Genomic DNA, 17,944 nt, shown 5'->3' with positions numbered 1-17,944 from the left:
CTAGCATTATTGATATACTGTACGGTGGTCTTTAAGTCAATACACCACACCATGTGGACCCCAGTTTAGTCCCGTTAAGTCCAGTTTGCAAAACATTTGTTTTGATCCATGGTCTCACAGAAGCCTTGATCTCTTATTTTACATCTAATGTGCATTGTAAAGCTCTCCTGTTCAATATTCCTGCAAGCTATTAATGATCAATAATCTGGAAAGATTCATTAGAGCCATAAACAGCTTGTTCCCCTTCATACACTAAACACAAACACTAACATTTGTAGGAGGTTCAGTGTTAAGAAAAAGGGACATGCATCCTCAGGGAATGAGACAAAGAATATTAAATAATGAATATTAATGCTCCATAAAATGTTTAAATTACCCAGAACAAGCAATGGTGATAATTAAACTTTTGCAAGAGCAAATTAATCTTGCAGCTTTAATGATTATAACGCAGCACTAAGACAAAAAGAGGGACTAGGTTGTCGGTACAGTTTCTCCTATGTTGCTCCAGTTTTGCTCAGTAAAAGCAGAGACGCTGTAATGTGTCTTCCTCTCCGCTGGGATATGAAACAGTAGTGATGTGCACCAAAACTCCTTATACTTTAATGAATGCAGCTTCAGAGTTAAAAGCCGAGAAATCGGGACACTCACCACACTGCGAGTGAACTTCTCCAGGGAGGTGCGTCGGCCCTGCTCCGTTTCAGGCTGGAGAGTCAGACACAAAAATGAAAACAGCTAAATGGGCCAGAAGTTCAACGTGTCAGGGTGCAAAGCTGATGCTTGTGTGCACACTTTTTTTTTTTTTTACATATATTTTATTTAGTTTTTCAAAAAACCACAGAACAGAAAAATCTCAACATCGCAGGATAAAACACACAAAGACAGAAACACTTGCAGCAAGACAAAACACAGTAAAGCAAGACAAAAACAAAACACAGAAACAAAACAAAAAAAAAGTGTGCTTGTGTGCACACTTAAGGCTCACTTCATGCTACTGATTAGAACCATGATTTTTAAGACTGCTCTAAAAAAAAACATTACCGTGTATCTTTCCACTTTGATTGGTTGTAACTGTGATCAGATGAGTTTAACTGATACATAAGTCATGTTAGCTATGCACAACAATCACCTTTGATTGGTTACCCATGTTCTCTTGGCTTATAAACTACAGTAAGCCTTCAATCTGCATTCTATCTAATGGCCAGCAGAGGGCGACTGCACTGTTTGCAAAATGAAACCAGAGTGGAAAACGACCCATCCTCTGAGCTTGTAAATGAAAGTTTCATGTCTACAACTGCAGTCTTCATGATGTTCATTTAAATGTAATTATGTAATGTAATCATATTGACCACGCCCACTCCCTGTTCCTATATGCAGTCCATTGCTCATGATTTCATCTGATTTAAAGGGAGTTTCTGTATTTAACAAATACACTTCTGTTAATTTATTGCCAACATATATGTGCAATCCTACATTTAGTTTATACAATGCAAACACATAAATGTAAAATATGTACACATGTTCACGTCTGGGGTCGACCACCAACAAAGACACACGCTTACTTTCTTCCTGGCCATTAGCAGGTCCTGGTAGATGTTGGAGCGCAGGAAGCGAGCATAGCTGTCACTTTTCATCAGCTTGTAGATGTGATCCTGAAGAAATAAAAAGAAAGAGGAGAGAGCAGACTCATGGGTCTTAATGGGGATGCTGGAAGGAGGAGAAGAGTAATTTATCTCTATTTAAATATGGTTCTGTGCTAATGATGTACAAAACGCGCAGATTGAGTCAGAGTAAACTAAACATGGCAGTCACTGAGGGAGGACGATGTTTGTAGCACTGACAGGAGCAATCTCTTCTTCTTACTCCTCCTTCTTTATGTTTCTGCAACAGAGAATATCTGGTTGACACCATCCAACCCTCAGTGCTTCTGACCAGAAACCTTATCTATCTCCCTGAGGGGCGCATTCTCTCGACATCCCTCCACCTTATAAACCCATTAATTGATGTTAGTGAAGCGTGTAAGAGAGATAGATGGGCTAGAAAACAGGGTGGGATGAAGCTTCTGATGACCTGCAGACTTCTGATTTGAGATTGTGAATACACACCTGCAGGGTGAGAAAGGCTAAGAGTGATTAGCTTTGTTATATAAAATAAGTTGAAAACGAAAAACAACTATAACAGTCAAGTTTCACATTTTGGAGAAGATGCATTTTAGTTTCAAATCTGAGAGTTAGAAATTCATGTTGATGCCTTAAAGCCTGTAGCGCATGTTCTAGTTAGATCAAATGTATTGTATGTGACTGTCATGGTTGATCTAGTAGAGAGAGAGAGAACCCACCCATGCATAGACGGACATGCAAACGCTACACAGAGAGGTTCCTGTCTGTCAGGTATTCAAACCAGCAACTTCCTCACTGTGAGGCAACAGCTCACACATTTAAACTGTAACACTGTAACACTATAATCTGATAGGAAGGTATTCTGTGTGCATAGGTTCACTCTCGAGCGCGTGTAAGCTGTATATTAAAAGGCAGTAGGAGTGATCTTTATTTATGAGTGTTAGTGGATTTCACTTTATCCTGACAGTTTAACCTTTTAGCTGACAGGCTGTGTATTGTCAAGAGAGTCTCTGCGTTGCATCTTAAGTACATGGATTATTTTTGGAATTTAATCCATTTATTTGAGTCAGTTGTAGATATTGTAGATCTCATCTTTATGCATATGGATGAGGGACTTTATGAGGGTTGAAATGGGTTTAGTCACTCGTTCTCTGAGGTCTGTGCCTAAACCAAACAGCAACGTACCCTCATGTTCTCCATGCATTGTCTCACCTGTGCGTCTTCATAGCAGTACCGCCCGGGGTCTTTCAGGTTCTGGCTCGTGCGTTCGTAGCTATGGGAGTCCAGGTTGATGGAGCTGGGTGCGCCCTCTGCCAGGAACTCTGCCCAAATGTCCTGCGCTCTCTGTGCCACGTCCTGCTGAGGCATCCTCTTCAGGTCCTGCACGGCCAACCAGAACCTAGAACACAAACCAACTTCCCCTTTTAACAATCCTAAACAAGTTAGGACATTAATATCATGTCTTACAATTGACCTACACAGAAATAAAAGTGTCTCTGGTATGTATCTGAATATTAGATAAAATCAATAATATCATTTTTGGTTCAATAATTACGAGTCTGAGAAAAAGGTCGGAGAAGTTCCCTTCTTTACAAAACCCAGAAGAGTTGTGAAGATGTTTCTGCAGAAAGATTATGTCTAAAGTCTTAAAAGTGTATAAATCCCTTGAAAAATAAATAAAGTGATGTTATATGAAGTGAATTTGAATGCACATGAAATTAAAGAGTAATTGTATATCAACTACTTGGATGCTTATTTTTTAGCATAATCACAAACACAGTCTAGTCTGGAGAGACCAAGAAACTACTGTGTTCGAGGATTTCTATAGGCTGATGAGTCTGTGTATAAAAACGTATATAAGATGTAACATGGCTGACAACATTTGGGCAATAAATACAAATAAAATAAATTAAAAAGGCTTACTCTTGAAAAAGATGATTCAATTTGATATTAAATACAAACTCAATATAAGGTAGTAGATGTGCATTGCAGGTCATAATCTGTGCAAATAACCACCAGAGGCAGCAGAGAGCCACACACTGCCTTCAATATTAGTTTGTATCTATATTGATCAGTGTACTGCTTCAGCAGTACAGAGAAACACCTCTGGGGCTTTGGTGTGTCTCTCTCACTGTTTATCTCTCTTCTTCTCACTCTTTGACGCTCTCCCGCAGCAGAGCTTTCCCCAAAGCTCCCTCATAAAAGCAAACGCAATTAAAGGTCCAAAAAGGGAAACAAGAGGAAGCAGCCGAGAGAGAGCGGAGAGTACAGTTGTCCCAGAGGTGAGCGAAGATAAGGGTGTGTGCTCTCTCGCTCCTATACTCTGTGTGTGTGTGTGTGTGTGTGTGTGTGTTATCGTTCTGTAGCGCAGCAGTATCAAATCGTCTCTTCTCTTCTTTAACTTTGGGAGACGCTCACTCTTCCTCAGGCGCATCACGAACACATCTACTTAATGCTGCTCTGCTGCATTACAGTCTAAACCTGATGCAGTGCATTCATCTGTGTCTAAATGAAGGATGAATTCAATATTTGTTCTGTGAATCAATAAGTAATTCTGTGAAATAAACAACCTCATTTAATATCAAGCCAACAGACGTGCTTTGCTCTCACTGCACCCACTGTTGTAAATCACATGAGTGATTAGCTGTAATGTTACTGCTGGCTAGCAGTATCTTGTCTTTGGACGCTGGGGGCTTGGATGTGAATCATTGTGTGGGAGTGTGAAGTCCATGTGTTGTGTTGGGATTTGATCTCCTGTGGTGGAAATGATTTTTAGCAGTAAAGAGAGAAAAAAAAACTCTCATTGAAGGAAGTATGGATGACTAAAGGTCGATCCTGAGACCAAGTCTCTGGTGGCCAAAGTATAAAAACAAACACTTTGAAACACTCGCCACACAGAACGAGCACAACATGAATCATCAAATCTTGATTATCTTGTTTCCATGATCGTGGTAAGATCAAATCGTAATCGAGATTAAAACTCTGGGGCGTCTGTAGCCCAGTGGTGAGTGTGTGCGTCTCATGTACGGAGGCTGTGTCCTCTCGGCGGGCGGCCCAGGTTTGAATACGATCTGTGGCTCCTTTCCTGCATCTCTTTCCCCACTCTCTCTCCTCTAAAAGATCCCTCATAGCTACACGTGCCGAGCAACAGCTAACACTGAAAGTGACTTGTTCTTTTCTGAGGAGTATAACGTTTGAACTCTTTTTTTGTTTTTCTTTGACCACCAGACCACCCCACTGTAGTGCCAGATATCTGCCCACAACAAACCAACGAAAACTCGATTTATTAGTTATTTTAACTAAGTTTCTTTAAAAAATAATTGGGTTTTTTTCTGCTGCTTTTTCCACCATGAGTAACCTACAATTATGTTCTCTGGGATTAAATATTTATCAGAATCAAGTAACAGTTGTATATATTGATGATCTACGTTATTAAACATCAAAATTCAAATTTAAATGATGCAGCTAAGTCGGATCCTTTTTTTCTTCCTGTTTTGCATTTATGTTAGATTTCTGTCAGAGGTGATTTATTTTTTGTGTGCTGTGTTTTTGTGCAGATCTCCAAATGGAGACTTTTTCTCTTGAGACTTGTTTCCTCCCATGTCTACAGAGTGCAAGTGGGCTGAAATGGTGGGTTTGAACAATTGTCATGCCAAAGAGCAATTTGTGTTTTCTATTTCCAGAGCAGTGAAAGTTTTTTGAATAACTGAAGCTCCTCATGTTGTCACAAATGCACAACAATTGCTGCTCTTCGGTTTTAAATTAAAACGCAACCACATGTCACCTAGATGCATTATTTCTGTGATGCTCAAGAAATTTCCTTCAAGTATCCCACTTTATTTATTCATTCAAAGCAAAGCCCGAGCATTGAACGTTTCAACGTGTTTTGAGCTCACCGCAAGTTTTCTGAGCTGAATTCTGACTCAAGGAACTTGAGGAAGAGATCACGTCCTGCTGGGTCTTTCAAGGCCTCCTCCAGAGAGAAACCCCACTTCTTCACCCGCTGCTGACTGGGCTCCTTACTGGGAGAGATGGGAAAAGAAAGAGAGAGAGAGAGAGAGAGAGAGAGAGGGGCAGTATGAACTATCTGAAGCTTCTACAGTGAGGTCAGGATTCAAAAGGAATAAGAAAAGATTAAAATGCAGAGAGAAGATGGAGAAATGATCAGTGTGGAGAGATCTGACGGATTAATACAGATGAGGGGATAAAACATTAAAACCTACATTTGGATCATTCTGTGTAACATCCAAAAGGGCAGATTTGAATGTGTTCTTCACATCAACGTTCATCTAAAATCCTTTTAATCCCCACCGTGAATGCACTCACTCGAGTCCTGCGATCGATCAATTCATCTGATTTATGCAGCTACATTAGTCACAATCATTATACATCTACTGTGATTATTTCCTGCATAATCCAGGGGGACGGGAATGGAGAGCACAGAGAAGTTTGTTGAGAGCTTTGACCGCTCTCTGTAACACTTTAGCTAATTACCCTCATTTCACATAATAAGCTTTAACAGACCACCTGAAACTTGAGATTGTCTCATATTTGATAGTAACACATAATAAACAGAGGGGGATTATTTGCTTTGGATTGATCGTGTGAACTGAGTGACCTCTGAATTTCCTTCACTGCTTCAGAAAATGGCCCATCACTCAAAGTAATTACCCACAAATATCCAGTGTTGGAATCAGTGCTGCTGTTACATCACTATTGATTCTACTAACGTTATTGGCTTGAAGGATTTTTCCTCTCTTGGTGGCACGCTCCGCTTATTTCATCATTTATTTAAAAATGAAACTATGATGATAAAGCTCGCACTTCTGTCACACTGTCAGACGAAGTGTGGACACAAGAGATCGACTTAAAATCCCTGGAGAAGAGGAAGCACTATTGTTTTATCATGTGCCATCAGTTCCCACAATGCAACCTGATCACTGACAGTTCAGCATCGGTTTTATAGCTCAATAGCCTTTATGCAACTTTTACACCCCAGTAATCCCCAAAGCTTTTAAAAACACTGAAATGTGTTAAAGTCAGTGAATTTACCCTCAAAGGAAAAGAGCTGTCGAAACGTCACAAAGTAAATAAAAATGAAACGATGATGACAAAGTCCAAACAGAGTCCCTATGTGGGAACAGTGGTAGAAAAAAAAAAGGTGCTCAGTGTGCAAACCAGGAAACATCTTGTGTGTAGCAGCGTTCTTGAAAACACCTTCTCGTGAGCATGGAAAACTTTGACCCCACATCTAGAAACTTCCAGGAACTTTGATTTCCTCCCCATGTCACCTCAGGTCACAAGAGTAAGAGTAAGTCACAAGAGGATTTATCATTTGTGAAATGTTTGTCTTTGAACACTTGGACATAATTTCAACGCCTAGAAAATTAAATATTTTCAAGTATCTCTCAGATATTGTGTCCCCCCCCCCCCCCCCCCAAAAAAAAGACTGTCAATTTTCTCAATGCATGCATGTTACTGTCAACTGATCAATAACTAGATGAGCTGTGACACCAAAGTCTTTATCAGGGGTGTCTAACATCAAAACCAGGGAAGGAATTCTGGAAGTGGGGACAAACTTGAAGAAAAACAGAAAAACAGCAGAGTAGAAAACACTACCACTGTATCACATGAGCTACACATTTTTTTTTTTTTTTTTTTTGGTTGACTTGCATCGCCCTAATCCAGGCATTAAAATAGGAGGAGATATTCAGGGGCTATGAAAGTGAATCTGTGCAGGTTTCTAGTTTTGTACCTGATCTCCAGATCCCAGAGGGACGGATCATCACTGGTCCATGGGTTGGAAGGTTCCAGAGCTGTCACAAAGGGGTCGTACTCCATGTACTGCTCTGTGTAGCTCATCAGACTGGCACAGACATAGAGGATAGAAGAGGATAGAAGAGGTTGAGGAAATAGCTCATCAAAAGTTAACAGACAAAGTGACATCTTAAGCCTTTTTTAACAGAATCAAACTTCAGTCTGTTCGATGGATAATTGTGAAACACGAGTTCCACAGGAGTCTATTTTGAAGAAAAAAAACACACCTTTCAGCGGCAACATCTGTTCTGATCCGAATCAATGAAGCTCACTAACTTCTCTGTGATAGTCTGAGAGAAACAACAACTGAAAGGTGCGGTGAAGCAAAAATGGCATAAACACCATCAGCAGTCTGCCGCTCACAGTTACCACACTAAATGTATTTTAAACAGTTCACACCATGAGAGCCACAGTGGATGGAATCACCTAATAATGAATACAACAGCACCTGCACTGCAGCTTTTACCAAGAAAGAGTATTGTCAATCAGCTGGTTATATTTCAAGTTATTTAAAGAAGAGAAAAAAGTAATTCTGCCCAACATTTCCTCTGAGACTGAGAGCAATAACTACCAAGTGCTTAAAGTAAAAACACAGAGCAGGGTGGAAGTGTATTTGTGTTCTCTTTTTATTACTGTATACTGTGTAGACACATGTATGCAGGGGGAGTGTTCAGCAGCCATGCTGGAGCCGTGCAGACATGTCCTACGTGGTCTACGTTTGCTGTTCTTTCTGGATTGTGATCAAGTGCAGCTGCAAGAAAGTTTTTTTTGATTGCTTCAATTAAACATCTCTCAAGAGCAAGAGCTCAGAGCAGGAAGGAACTAAGCAAACAAGGAATACAGAATGAGCTAAATTCGATTTTTGAGCCTTTAACTACATTTAGGTCACAAATAAGACTTTTACTATTTTACTAAAAACTTAACACTTCTGTCATTTTTTTTCCCTATTAGTAAATTATCAGCCTGCCTGATTTCCCATCAGTTTATAACTGCACATCATCAAAAAATATATATATAAATAGAAAAGTATTTCATCTTAGTCTTGAATGCAATCATCCAACATGATTGATTTTGTCCTTCAGGTTGTTTCTTGCAGTGTCTGTGTAAGCACACCTAAACGCTGCGCTCTGTGGAGCTTCGGTTAAGCTCAGCTGTGTGTGTGAAGTGAGGAGGTTAAAGGGTCGGTAATGGGAGGCCGAGCAGAGCAGCAGCCTGCAGTAATCACTCTTTCTGCTCTGCTGGGGAGTAATGGCTGTCCTGACTGACTGAGCAGAGGATGGGACCGTCAGGCGGCCACACACAGGAGAGTGTCTGCCACACAGGAGGGATAAGGAACCACAAACGTCTTCATACTCAGGCTATTTGTCTCTCTTGTCACATAACAAAAGCCACCCAAAATGTCTCATTATCGTCATGTAATTTTAGGTTGTAACCTAAAGATGACTCTAACATTTTGTGAGGCTTTTAAAGCGGTGTTATGGACACCCTCACTGCTGGAACCTTTTAATACATATTTAACCAACACTGGAGCTCCGACTTTGATGACTCCCATTGAAATTCCTGATCTCTCTGCATCACATCATTTGTGTCTTTGCTCCAACTTTTATAAGATCTGTCGGCACAGTCAGTGCTCTTCTAGCAGATCAAGCATTTTCAAAAATGGAAAAAAATCAAAAGAGTTGTTTTCTTAATTGAAGAGCAGAAACATCTCAAATTATTAACAGACATACATCTTTATAGAGATGGATGCAGGTTATTTAACTCTAGACAGCTAGCGTGCAGAAGAAACAGAGAATACAGCTTACTAAATCCTGCCGGCTTAAGGTTTTGGACCTCATTTTTCTTATATTGCTTGCGATCAGGATAGAAGGCAGTGAGCTGAATGTTGAGTGACATACACAGGCCTTTGTCTTGCCCTTGGATCCCTAATCTAAATCCTCCAACTGAAGGAGGGGAAGCAGAGAAAGCCAAGCAGCGACTGCTGCTAAAACCTGTAACCCTATATCCAATGTGTCCACATACCAAAACAACAGCAGCACAAACACAAGCTGTTTTCTTTAAACGAGCATCTCAGGATGTCTAACTGAAGCCACCGAAGGTTTTGATAGGCTGTCAATGCCAAATTGCTTCCCCCATCTGCCACTGCTCTGTGACAGAAATAGTGAAAGGGAAGTCAAAAGAGTGCAGGTTTGTGTGATTATAGATGGTCAGAGAGGGAGAGCAGCAGATGGGAAAGCAGACAGGGCAAGCTGGTGTATTTCCTCCGCCTCAAAACACGAGCAGACTGAACACATCAAGTGTTGTATTGATTTAGCAGCAGGGAAGAGAGTGTGCCATACCTGTCAGCAACTTTGGACATCTTCATACAGTGACGATCGAGCTGTGTGTTCAAGAATACGATCTGGAAGAGGAAATGACAGGAGTCAGAGTTGGAGTAGGCAGGATTTGTAAGAAGCTACACCATAATGTATATTATTGCAGTACCTACAATCAAGACCAGGTTCACGTTATATGTGCTACTTAATCTTATAGATCTGAATCTTTTTTTTTTTAGATTTAGTGGCTCACTGGACCATTTGTAGGTGATTAAAGTGAACAACTGAGCCATGGCAAATTATTCAATGTTTGGAAGGACGTTTTACCTCTTTCTCCACGTCCTCCTTGGTGCCTTTCCTGCAGTGGTGGGAGGGAGTGTGTATGGGACTCTGAGACTGTGTTCCCTCCTCCGTCACACCGTACACTGACTGGATCATTTGAACATGATAAGAGAGCGGAGGAGTGAGGGAGGTCGTAAAGGAACAAAAGGATTTTTGTTTTTGTTATTCTGCAGAAAAGTAAAGCATTAAAACAGCACAAAGAGCACCAGTTTTACTGACACAAAAATAGTTGCAAAAATGTACGTAAGGCTAATTAAATAAATTGCTGATATGAGGCTATTTCAAATGAATTTCCACTGTCGACATTTTCTAAATGACTCATTTGTATTTTCAACAAAATGTGTCAACATTAACAGCTTTTTTCTGTGTGCTTGTATTTAAACATTGAACCAAACTACTTCTAAATGTATTCAGGTCCGTTACCTTTGAGGTAACAAATACATCCCATAAGGCTTAGCATCATTTTGCTTTAAACAGGAACATTTACCTTTTTAACTCTATGAGGGTTCTTCATGCGTCTACACTTCCTGATGTCCATCTCTGTCGTGTTAACACATCCAGGCTGAACACACAGCACAAAATATATTAGATAATAATACAGTTGAAGGCCTTCAATTTCACGTAATTCACCTTTATTCTACAGTAAATCCGAGACAGAAATAGAAGGAAAGGAAAAAAGCCAGTATGAGTATGAAAGACGAGGTAAGCTGCTCTCTGATTGAGGCTTACCACGGGTCTGTGGACGTCCCAGAAGGCTCTCTCCTGACTGTCGAGGATCTTCCTCTCAGTTTTATCCTTTTTCCTGTCAATTCTAAGGATCAGATCTGATCGGTTAGTGTGAGAAACATTAGCTGATTCAGGTGAATCAGGATAGACGGATAAGAGGGAGGAGAGATAGCCTGGAGATAATGAAGTCTACATTTACATTAAATTTTACAATTTAAAGATTATTGAAGTTAATATAGCCAAGATTTGGCATGGTGCCTGCACTGTGCACTACTGACAGACACTGATGTGTTCATACAGCTGCTTTCTAACATAGCGGTTTTAAAAAAAAAAAAAAAAATGTTAGCAGAAACGTTCTTTTGAGCAATTCTGATAGAGAGCAATGAAAACTCGCCTGTTTACAAATCCAAGACAAAACGTTTTGCTGTACTTTAGATTTTCAGTTTTCTAAACTCAAAGTAGTTGTTGCATTGGGTTAGTAACATTTTACAGGTGCACCTGATAAACTGGCCACTGTACAGAATGCAACTCTCTGTTTGGAGGATTGATTCTTGAAAAAGCATGTAAAGAGTGGACATCACAGTTGTAACTCAGCGAAATCAAGGTCATCAAGGTTTTCCTCACAATACAATCTGTGTGACCAGCAGAGGATCTTTCAAAACCTTGGAGAAAATTGAAGGTTGCAGGTTGATACTGTGGAATGTGAAGGGAATACAAGGGTCACATGTTCGTTATAAAAGATCTTTGGATCATGTTTGAAATACTGACAGTGTTCATACTTTCTTTTGCCGCTCCTTTGAATCAGTTTAAATCCATAAATAAATTAAAAAAGAGCTTTGGTAAAGGCATTTACTCAGCTTGTTCCTCCTTTGTCTTCGTTTTCTATCCTCACATGTTTCAAAGGCATTCTGTTTGTTATTGCTGGTATTAAAACAAATCTTCCACCAAAATCAAACAGCAAGGGACCTACAAAGACTGACAACGCCTGATATGTGATGTAGTAGGAAATTCAATTACAGCAGGGGTAAATGGAGCCTGTCAGAAGCAGTCACAGCTCATGATACCAGGAGTTGCATTAAAATGACACTGTATGGTATTATCATATACCTCAGGTGTCAAAGACAGCGCTGCACGCATTGTAGGTTGCTGTGGTAACCGAATGTGCACTTACTTGACCTGGGCCTCAGCCTGCATGTAGATAAACTCCCACTTTCGAGCAAAGGCTCTCTGCAGCCTGGCGAGGTTTTCCTTTTAGAGGGAGGAGAAGATGGAGACATAGAGACACGGTGTTATCAGAGGAAAAAAACAATAGAAAAATAAAACAAATTGTATCCTAAAAAAGTTTGACTCTGCCCTCAGATGCAATTTAGATATCACACTATCACAGACACAAATCAAATCACAAATCTTAAGAGGTTGTGTTTTTTTCTTTCCTGCCCTACAGCTTGACGCACAGATCAATACTAAGAAGTAATGCAGCTCAAAGGAAGAGTCCAGAACTCACCGCCTCATAATCTGCCAGCTCCAGTCTGGTCTTATTCTGCATGGTCCGCTTGCACAGGTAGATAGCTGAGAGAGAGAGCGACAGACCATGGGGAGTTATCAGTATACACACTTTGCTTCTTCCTCTATTCATCCATTCATCCGAGCATTTCTCATCCCCCGTGTTCCTGCCTTCAACCTCCTAAGCTCCCCTAGCATGAGAGTGAAATCAGCTCCAGAAGCAGCCTCTCCACCTCTCTGATGGGTTTTGATTAGGAGGTGAAGTGTGAAGTGGCTCTAAAGTTCTGCCTCTGTGACAGGATGAAGGGCAGGGAGTGGAACGGTGACTGACTAATCCTGTCGGTGTCCTCTTCACAGCCCAGAGAACATGCAGTGCTACACTTCACAGTTCTTGTTTCAGGTAGAACCTTAGATTCACACTGTGTCAGGTGCCAGGTCAGGCTTTGATTTTAAAGTGGTTTTGAAGACATTTCGACATAGAATATCAATTATAGAAGTATATCATAGTTATAAATATATCAACAGGTTACAGGCAGAGCTTATACTGTGCAATGTATTTGAAGCATTATTGTCATCAATTTCATTATGAATGTTTCATTGATTCAAAGTGCAAAGCTTCATGAAGTGTATCCCCATTTTTTTTAAAGTAAAAAGGGCTCTTATTTTGGAAATCCTTGTTGATGGGAACATATTATTGTTTTCTCCAGCAAGATGAAACACTAGACTCAATGAGAACATAACATTTAGATAATAAGTTTCACAAATATAATTGTGCAGTTAAAGTATTTCTAGAAATGCAACAGCAAATGTAAAACAATCAGATGTCAGGCGAACACATTGGTGACATGTTGATATTCACAAGTTTATAAAGGTAAAGGCAGAAATAGAGTTCATATGCAGACAATACAGGGCTTTTTGTACAAGTTGACAGGTTATGTTTCCAACCCGATGTCAATATTCAATCTATCTTTGAGTGGCTCTTGGGGTGGCCAATAAGATTTCAAGAGGATCCCATGCCACCCATCTGGCCACGCCCCTGTTATCAGCCCTCCCTCAGGTAGATTTACTGTTTCATTTGTCCCATTCGAAACGGTTACATACTGTACTATGACGTAAGAGAAGAAGAAGAGACACACAGATTATTGGAGAGGACACACTTTTAAGGATGATCTATCACAACATTTTTCATTGTATGCATTTAAGACTCTTACCATAGTCTGTGTTCTCAGGCTCCCAACAGTTGGATGGCCAAAAATACGGTGCCTGGCAGGGAAACAAAGTACAAAAGGTGAGGGCTGAATAATAAATCAAGGTTTGAACAACAAAATCCACAGTCACAAATATTGTAGAGTCAATATATCTTTTTAAATCTTTCTGACAGAAGTTCAGAGACGACGACGCTCTTTACTAAACAGATGCTTTCCCTCTGAGACGCAGTGGTGCACATGATTGCCTCCAACCACAATGTAAGCAATCAAAATATTTTCATTATCAGGACTGAACAGATTCAGAACAGCTGACTCCTCAAACTTTACCAGCAGTGAGAAGCATCCTGGGGTGCTACAGAGGCGTGGGAGTGCTGCAGCAACACAATAAACAAGAGGCAATGAAAGCTGCAAAACAAACAATTGGGAAGACAGAGCCAAAACGCCAGCAGGCAGAGAGGAGACGCAGGCACGAGCGCTATTTGATATGACATACTGGGTTTTGAATGAAATCTTAAAAAAAACAAACAAAAAAAACACATTCAGTTATTTTAGTTAGTTAGGTGTAGATTTTGTTTCCAGTTTTCTTTAATTGTTTTGGTTTTCTGTCTCCGCTTTTCTTTCTCGTTCCTGAGAAATAAGTAGCTAATGAATGGTGAATGTCTTCATGAAGCTTTTTCGCTCTCTCTCGCTCTTTCTCTCTCTGCTAGCCCTCCTCCTCTTGTCTTCTCCCTCCACTTCACTCTGAAGGAGGAGGACCAAGGTCAGATCACAGTAATGTGTGCAGCCGTCTGGTTTAATTAAACCTCTCCTCTAGCTCGGGTGGAGACTCTGACAAGCCTCAGTGAAGAGGAAGGAAATAAGAAGATACGACACAAAGATCCTCTTAATCTGTTCCTGCTGTTCCCCACAGAGGAGTCTCCAACATTGTTTCCTATTTTAATTACGACATTCAGGATAAAACAACCTAGCCTAATTAATGTGTGACTCTAATGCTCCTGTCTTATCTCTGAGCACTGAATGAGGAGCATGTCAGCATGATTTCCCTCCTTTGCTTCCCTTTGATGATTGTCCTACTACACAACACTATGCCTCTCTTTTGGTAGCCGCCCACTCAGACCAGCATCCTTCCCTCGCTTGATGAATATTTTAACACATCGCCATTCATTTTTAATAGGGTCACAGGATCCCAGTGTAGTACTGAAGATGCCGCTGAGAGTGAACAGGCCCCTTTTGTCACCAAGATCAAGATTGGTGTGTTGTTATTCCATAAAAGAGCAAGTAATCTTCAGCGGCTGATTGGGGTCTCTATGAGGGTCTAAAAGCCTCCACAATCAGATTAACCTCTGTGGACTTTTCAGCATCTCTTGCACTAATGTAGGATGAAGAGGGGATTAGCGTAACCTTGGTTCATTTATAGGAGAGAGAAAAAAATCTAATCCATTTATATTAAAGATCTATTCTTATTAGAAAATGTAGATCCATTATACAGTAGATTGTCTCATTTAAACTGATTGAAACAGCAGCATTTAAATTTGGAACAGGACTTAGTACCTGTTACTTGTTTGTCACCACAGCTGAAGTTTCAAGTGAGCTGAGTTGTGATGAAAAGTAAAAGATGAAGCACTGCAGCCCAATGATTGGTCAGAGGAACTGTTCACCACTGTGGCACACATGAATGGGACTTCATGAACAACCTTGTCCACCACTATAGGTCGCATAGTTTAGCAATATGTGTTGCTTTGAAAAGGGTGAAAGATATTTTTCACTGCATACACATTCAATACGTAATTAAACACATTCAGTTTACATTTTGATGTGTAATTTTTTTTGTTACTTAAACGCAGAATGTGCAATATTTTGCATATAAATATAGCGGACATCCAGAATATTCCCTGTAAATGTCTCTCTGAGTCATGACTGTCTACAATGAGTGAACCGCACCAATCCTGCTTTGTGTTTGGTTCTCTTAGCCGTATCTACATCGTGTTCACATGGACGGGTCAGCGGACTAGAGGGAACAACATACTGTACTCAATGCTTATTTGAATGCCACTGAAGTGTTTTTAGATCACGGTCATTTTGAGTGTATTAAGTATACTACTGTACATGCCATGTGCCGCTACAAGCAAACTTAGGAGCCCTACCGTTAGCCTGCTTACACAACAACACACCTCGAGACAAGCTCAATTTAGCGCTTCATTATGGTGTTTTCCAATTGGATAACTCCTTTGTGCAAACGCAAACGAGAGAAGAGGATTCGGTGTGACAGAGATGTGGCCAAAGAGCAGTTTGTTTTGGTTTCATTTCGGGGCCCAAGGGCGACATCTACTGGATCTAAAAGTCACATATTTCCTTTAAGTTCAGTTAGGGCTTGCATCCCCTAAAGGCCTTTTTTTTGCACTGGCAGCACCCTTAACCTCAGTGTCAGGTTGCTTCTCACCAGTACTAACTGTTGCTAGGCAACAAAAATTGTCTCACTCTCTCCCCTCGGTATTGACAGTCACATCTGTTTTTAATTGCTCTAAATGCGTATTATTTTCTTTCATTCCTGGCAATATCACCAAAGACATTATGAAAACAATGTAAAGGAATCGTGTCCTTGTATCAGTTCTGCTCCATTTTTAACTTGATTAGTTGTAGGCCAACCATCTGCAGGGATAGACATGGGGGTCGTGTGCATGCAAAGCCGAGTGGAAGGCCGTCGGGCTGTCGAAGGAGGCTTTTCAGGCTTGGTTAGCCAAGGGGTCTCTGTAAACAGCTGACAGGAATTGGGTGACTCAGAGGGTTTTGTTTCGAGTGCTTGGGTAATCAAAAACAAGTCTGTGAGAGAAAGTGAAGGACTTAGTATCTCCATGTTTTGTTTACAAGTGAGGGTAAGATGAAGAGGGATTGACAGACGGATAGGATCAGGGTCGGCAGTAATGTAGGCGTTGTACCAAACAGTTGTGGTGAAGAGGGAACTGAGCCTGAAGGCAAAGCTCTCAATTTACCGGTTGATCTTTATTCCAATCCTCATGTATGGCCATTAGCAGTGGTGATGGGTAGTGGCCTGAAGAATAGGGACATGGATACAAGCAGCCGAAATGAGCGTCCTCCAGACAGTGTCTGGGCTAAGCCTTAGAGAGAATATAGCTCAGACATTCAGGGGGAGCTCAGAGTAGAGCCGCCACTCCTTCACATTGAAAGGAGCCAGTAGAGTTGCTTGGGTCAACTGATGCCTCCCTTTGGAGGTTTTGTGTGCACGCCCAACTGATTCTCCAGGAGGAGCTGGGTAACATTGCTGGAGAGAGGGAAGTCTGGCTTCACTTGACTAGACTGCTGCCACCCTGACCCGACTCCAGATAAGGGAGACAAGGGAGAACATTGATGGATGGATGGATGGACAAGGAGGCCATTTTTCTCAAGTGATGAAAAACAATCCAGCAAAGGTCTCAGCAAATTTAATCTGCATCAAAACTTGATACTTCCCAGCTCTCTCAGCAGTGACCTCACGCGTCTAAATGAGACTATAACCATGTTTTAAAATCAATTTTTTGGCTTTCTTGGCAGTATTTGGCTTTCAACTCAGTATCAAATAACAGAAGAGGCTCAAAAAAGCGTCACTCACCTATTGAAGGATATTCAATGTATTTTGTAACACTAAACCTGATGATGACCTCACTTTAAAAACCCCATATTTAACACCAAACTCTGCTAATGTAGCCACTTTTCCTGTTGCCTTCTCTGTATCCTATGTATCCCTTAAACCCCTGGCTCACCTGAAAACGGTAGAAAGTGCCGTCGTCTTTGAGGGAGAGGACATGATCTGAGATGGGGAAGAAGTACCCTTGAGCTGCAATGAGACTCCCGATGTGCATGGCCTCAGCTGTGAAAGGAACAGAACAAGGAGTACAGATCACAGTGGGATCCTCTGCACTGCACATATTGATGCATTATCTTGAGATGGAATTGAGTCTGAAGCAGCAATATCCCGAACTCCCGGACTTTTCAGAACAAGATATTAAAGTCATGCAATGAAACAGGTGTGTGATAATGAAAGTCCTCAGAACATGAGGATTTTATCAAATGTGTCATTTAGGTCACACATTAGCTGTATTTAAAGGTTTTATCCGATTTTTACAGCGTTTCTTTCCCCAATTTTATTACTTTGATTTATTCTTTGCCTAAACTCTACTACTCTTTCCTTTTAAACCGAATGATATTATGATCCACCTGTTTAATTTGTCAGCCTATGAAAATCACTTTGTAACTTGTATCTTAAAAAAGAGCTCTTTAAATAAACACAAGGTTATAATGTTATGTATACTTAGATAGCCAGCTGTATTGGCCCTGAAAACTTTGAAAAGTTGCGCTGTGGATGTAGCTGGATGAGTCAATTTCTGACTCAGTGTCCAAGTTGTGGACAGTTGCTCCTGTA

At 40.7% G+C, this 17,944-nt stretch overlaps 1 protein-coding gene across 5 annotated transcripts in view; it reads right to left on the bottom strand.

The window, feature by feature from the left end:
* Positions 1-17,944, bottom strand: part of LOC306826126 (regulator of G-protein signaling 6-like) — an 82,221-nt gene that overhangs the window by 1,986 nt on the left and 62,291 nt on the right. For all 5 annotated transcript variants that reach the window (XM_079347252.1, XM_079347254.1, XM_079347253.1 and 2 more), the window contains 13 exons: positions 17,286-17,392; positions 13,531-13,582; positions 12,321-12,385; positions 11,988-12,064; positions 10,820-10,901; positions 10,578-10,652; positions 10,076-10,177; positions 9,773-9,834; positions 7,372-7,482; positions 5,513-5,638; positions 2,829-3,015; positions 1,560-1,649; positions 649-702 (listed from right to left, as the gene is read on the bottom strand). In XM_079347252.1, the coding sequence (XP_079203378.1) occupies positions 649-702; positions 1,560-1,649; positions 2,829-3,015; positions 5,513-5,638; positions 7,372-7,482; positions 9,773-9,834; positions 10,076-10,177; positions 10,578-10,652; positions 10,820-10,901; positions 11,988-12,064; positions 12,321-12,385; positions 13,531-13,582; positions 17,286-17,392 (1,190 nt within the window). The remainder of the gene's footprint in view (positions 1-648; positions 703-1,559; positions 1,650-2,828; positions 3,016-5,512; positions 5,639-7,371; positions 7,483-9,772; positions 9,835-10,075; positions 10,178-10,577; positions 10,653-10,819; positions 10,902-11,987; positions 12,065-12,320; positions 12,386-13,530; positions 13,583-17,285; positions 17,393-17,944) is intronic.

Source organism: Symphodus melops (genome assembly GCF_947650265.1).
Source record: "Symphodus melops genome assembly, chromosome: 1".
NCBI lineage: Eukaryota > Metazoa > Chordata > Actinopteri > Labriformes > Labridae > Symphodus > Symphodus melops.
The sequence above is the reverse complement of the archived record's forward strand: the minus strand, read 5'-3'. Positions and strand labels throughout refer to the sequence as shown.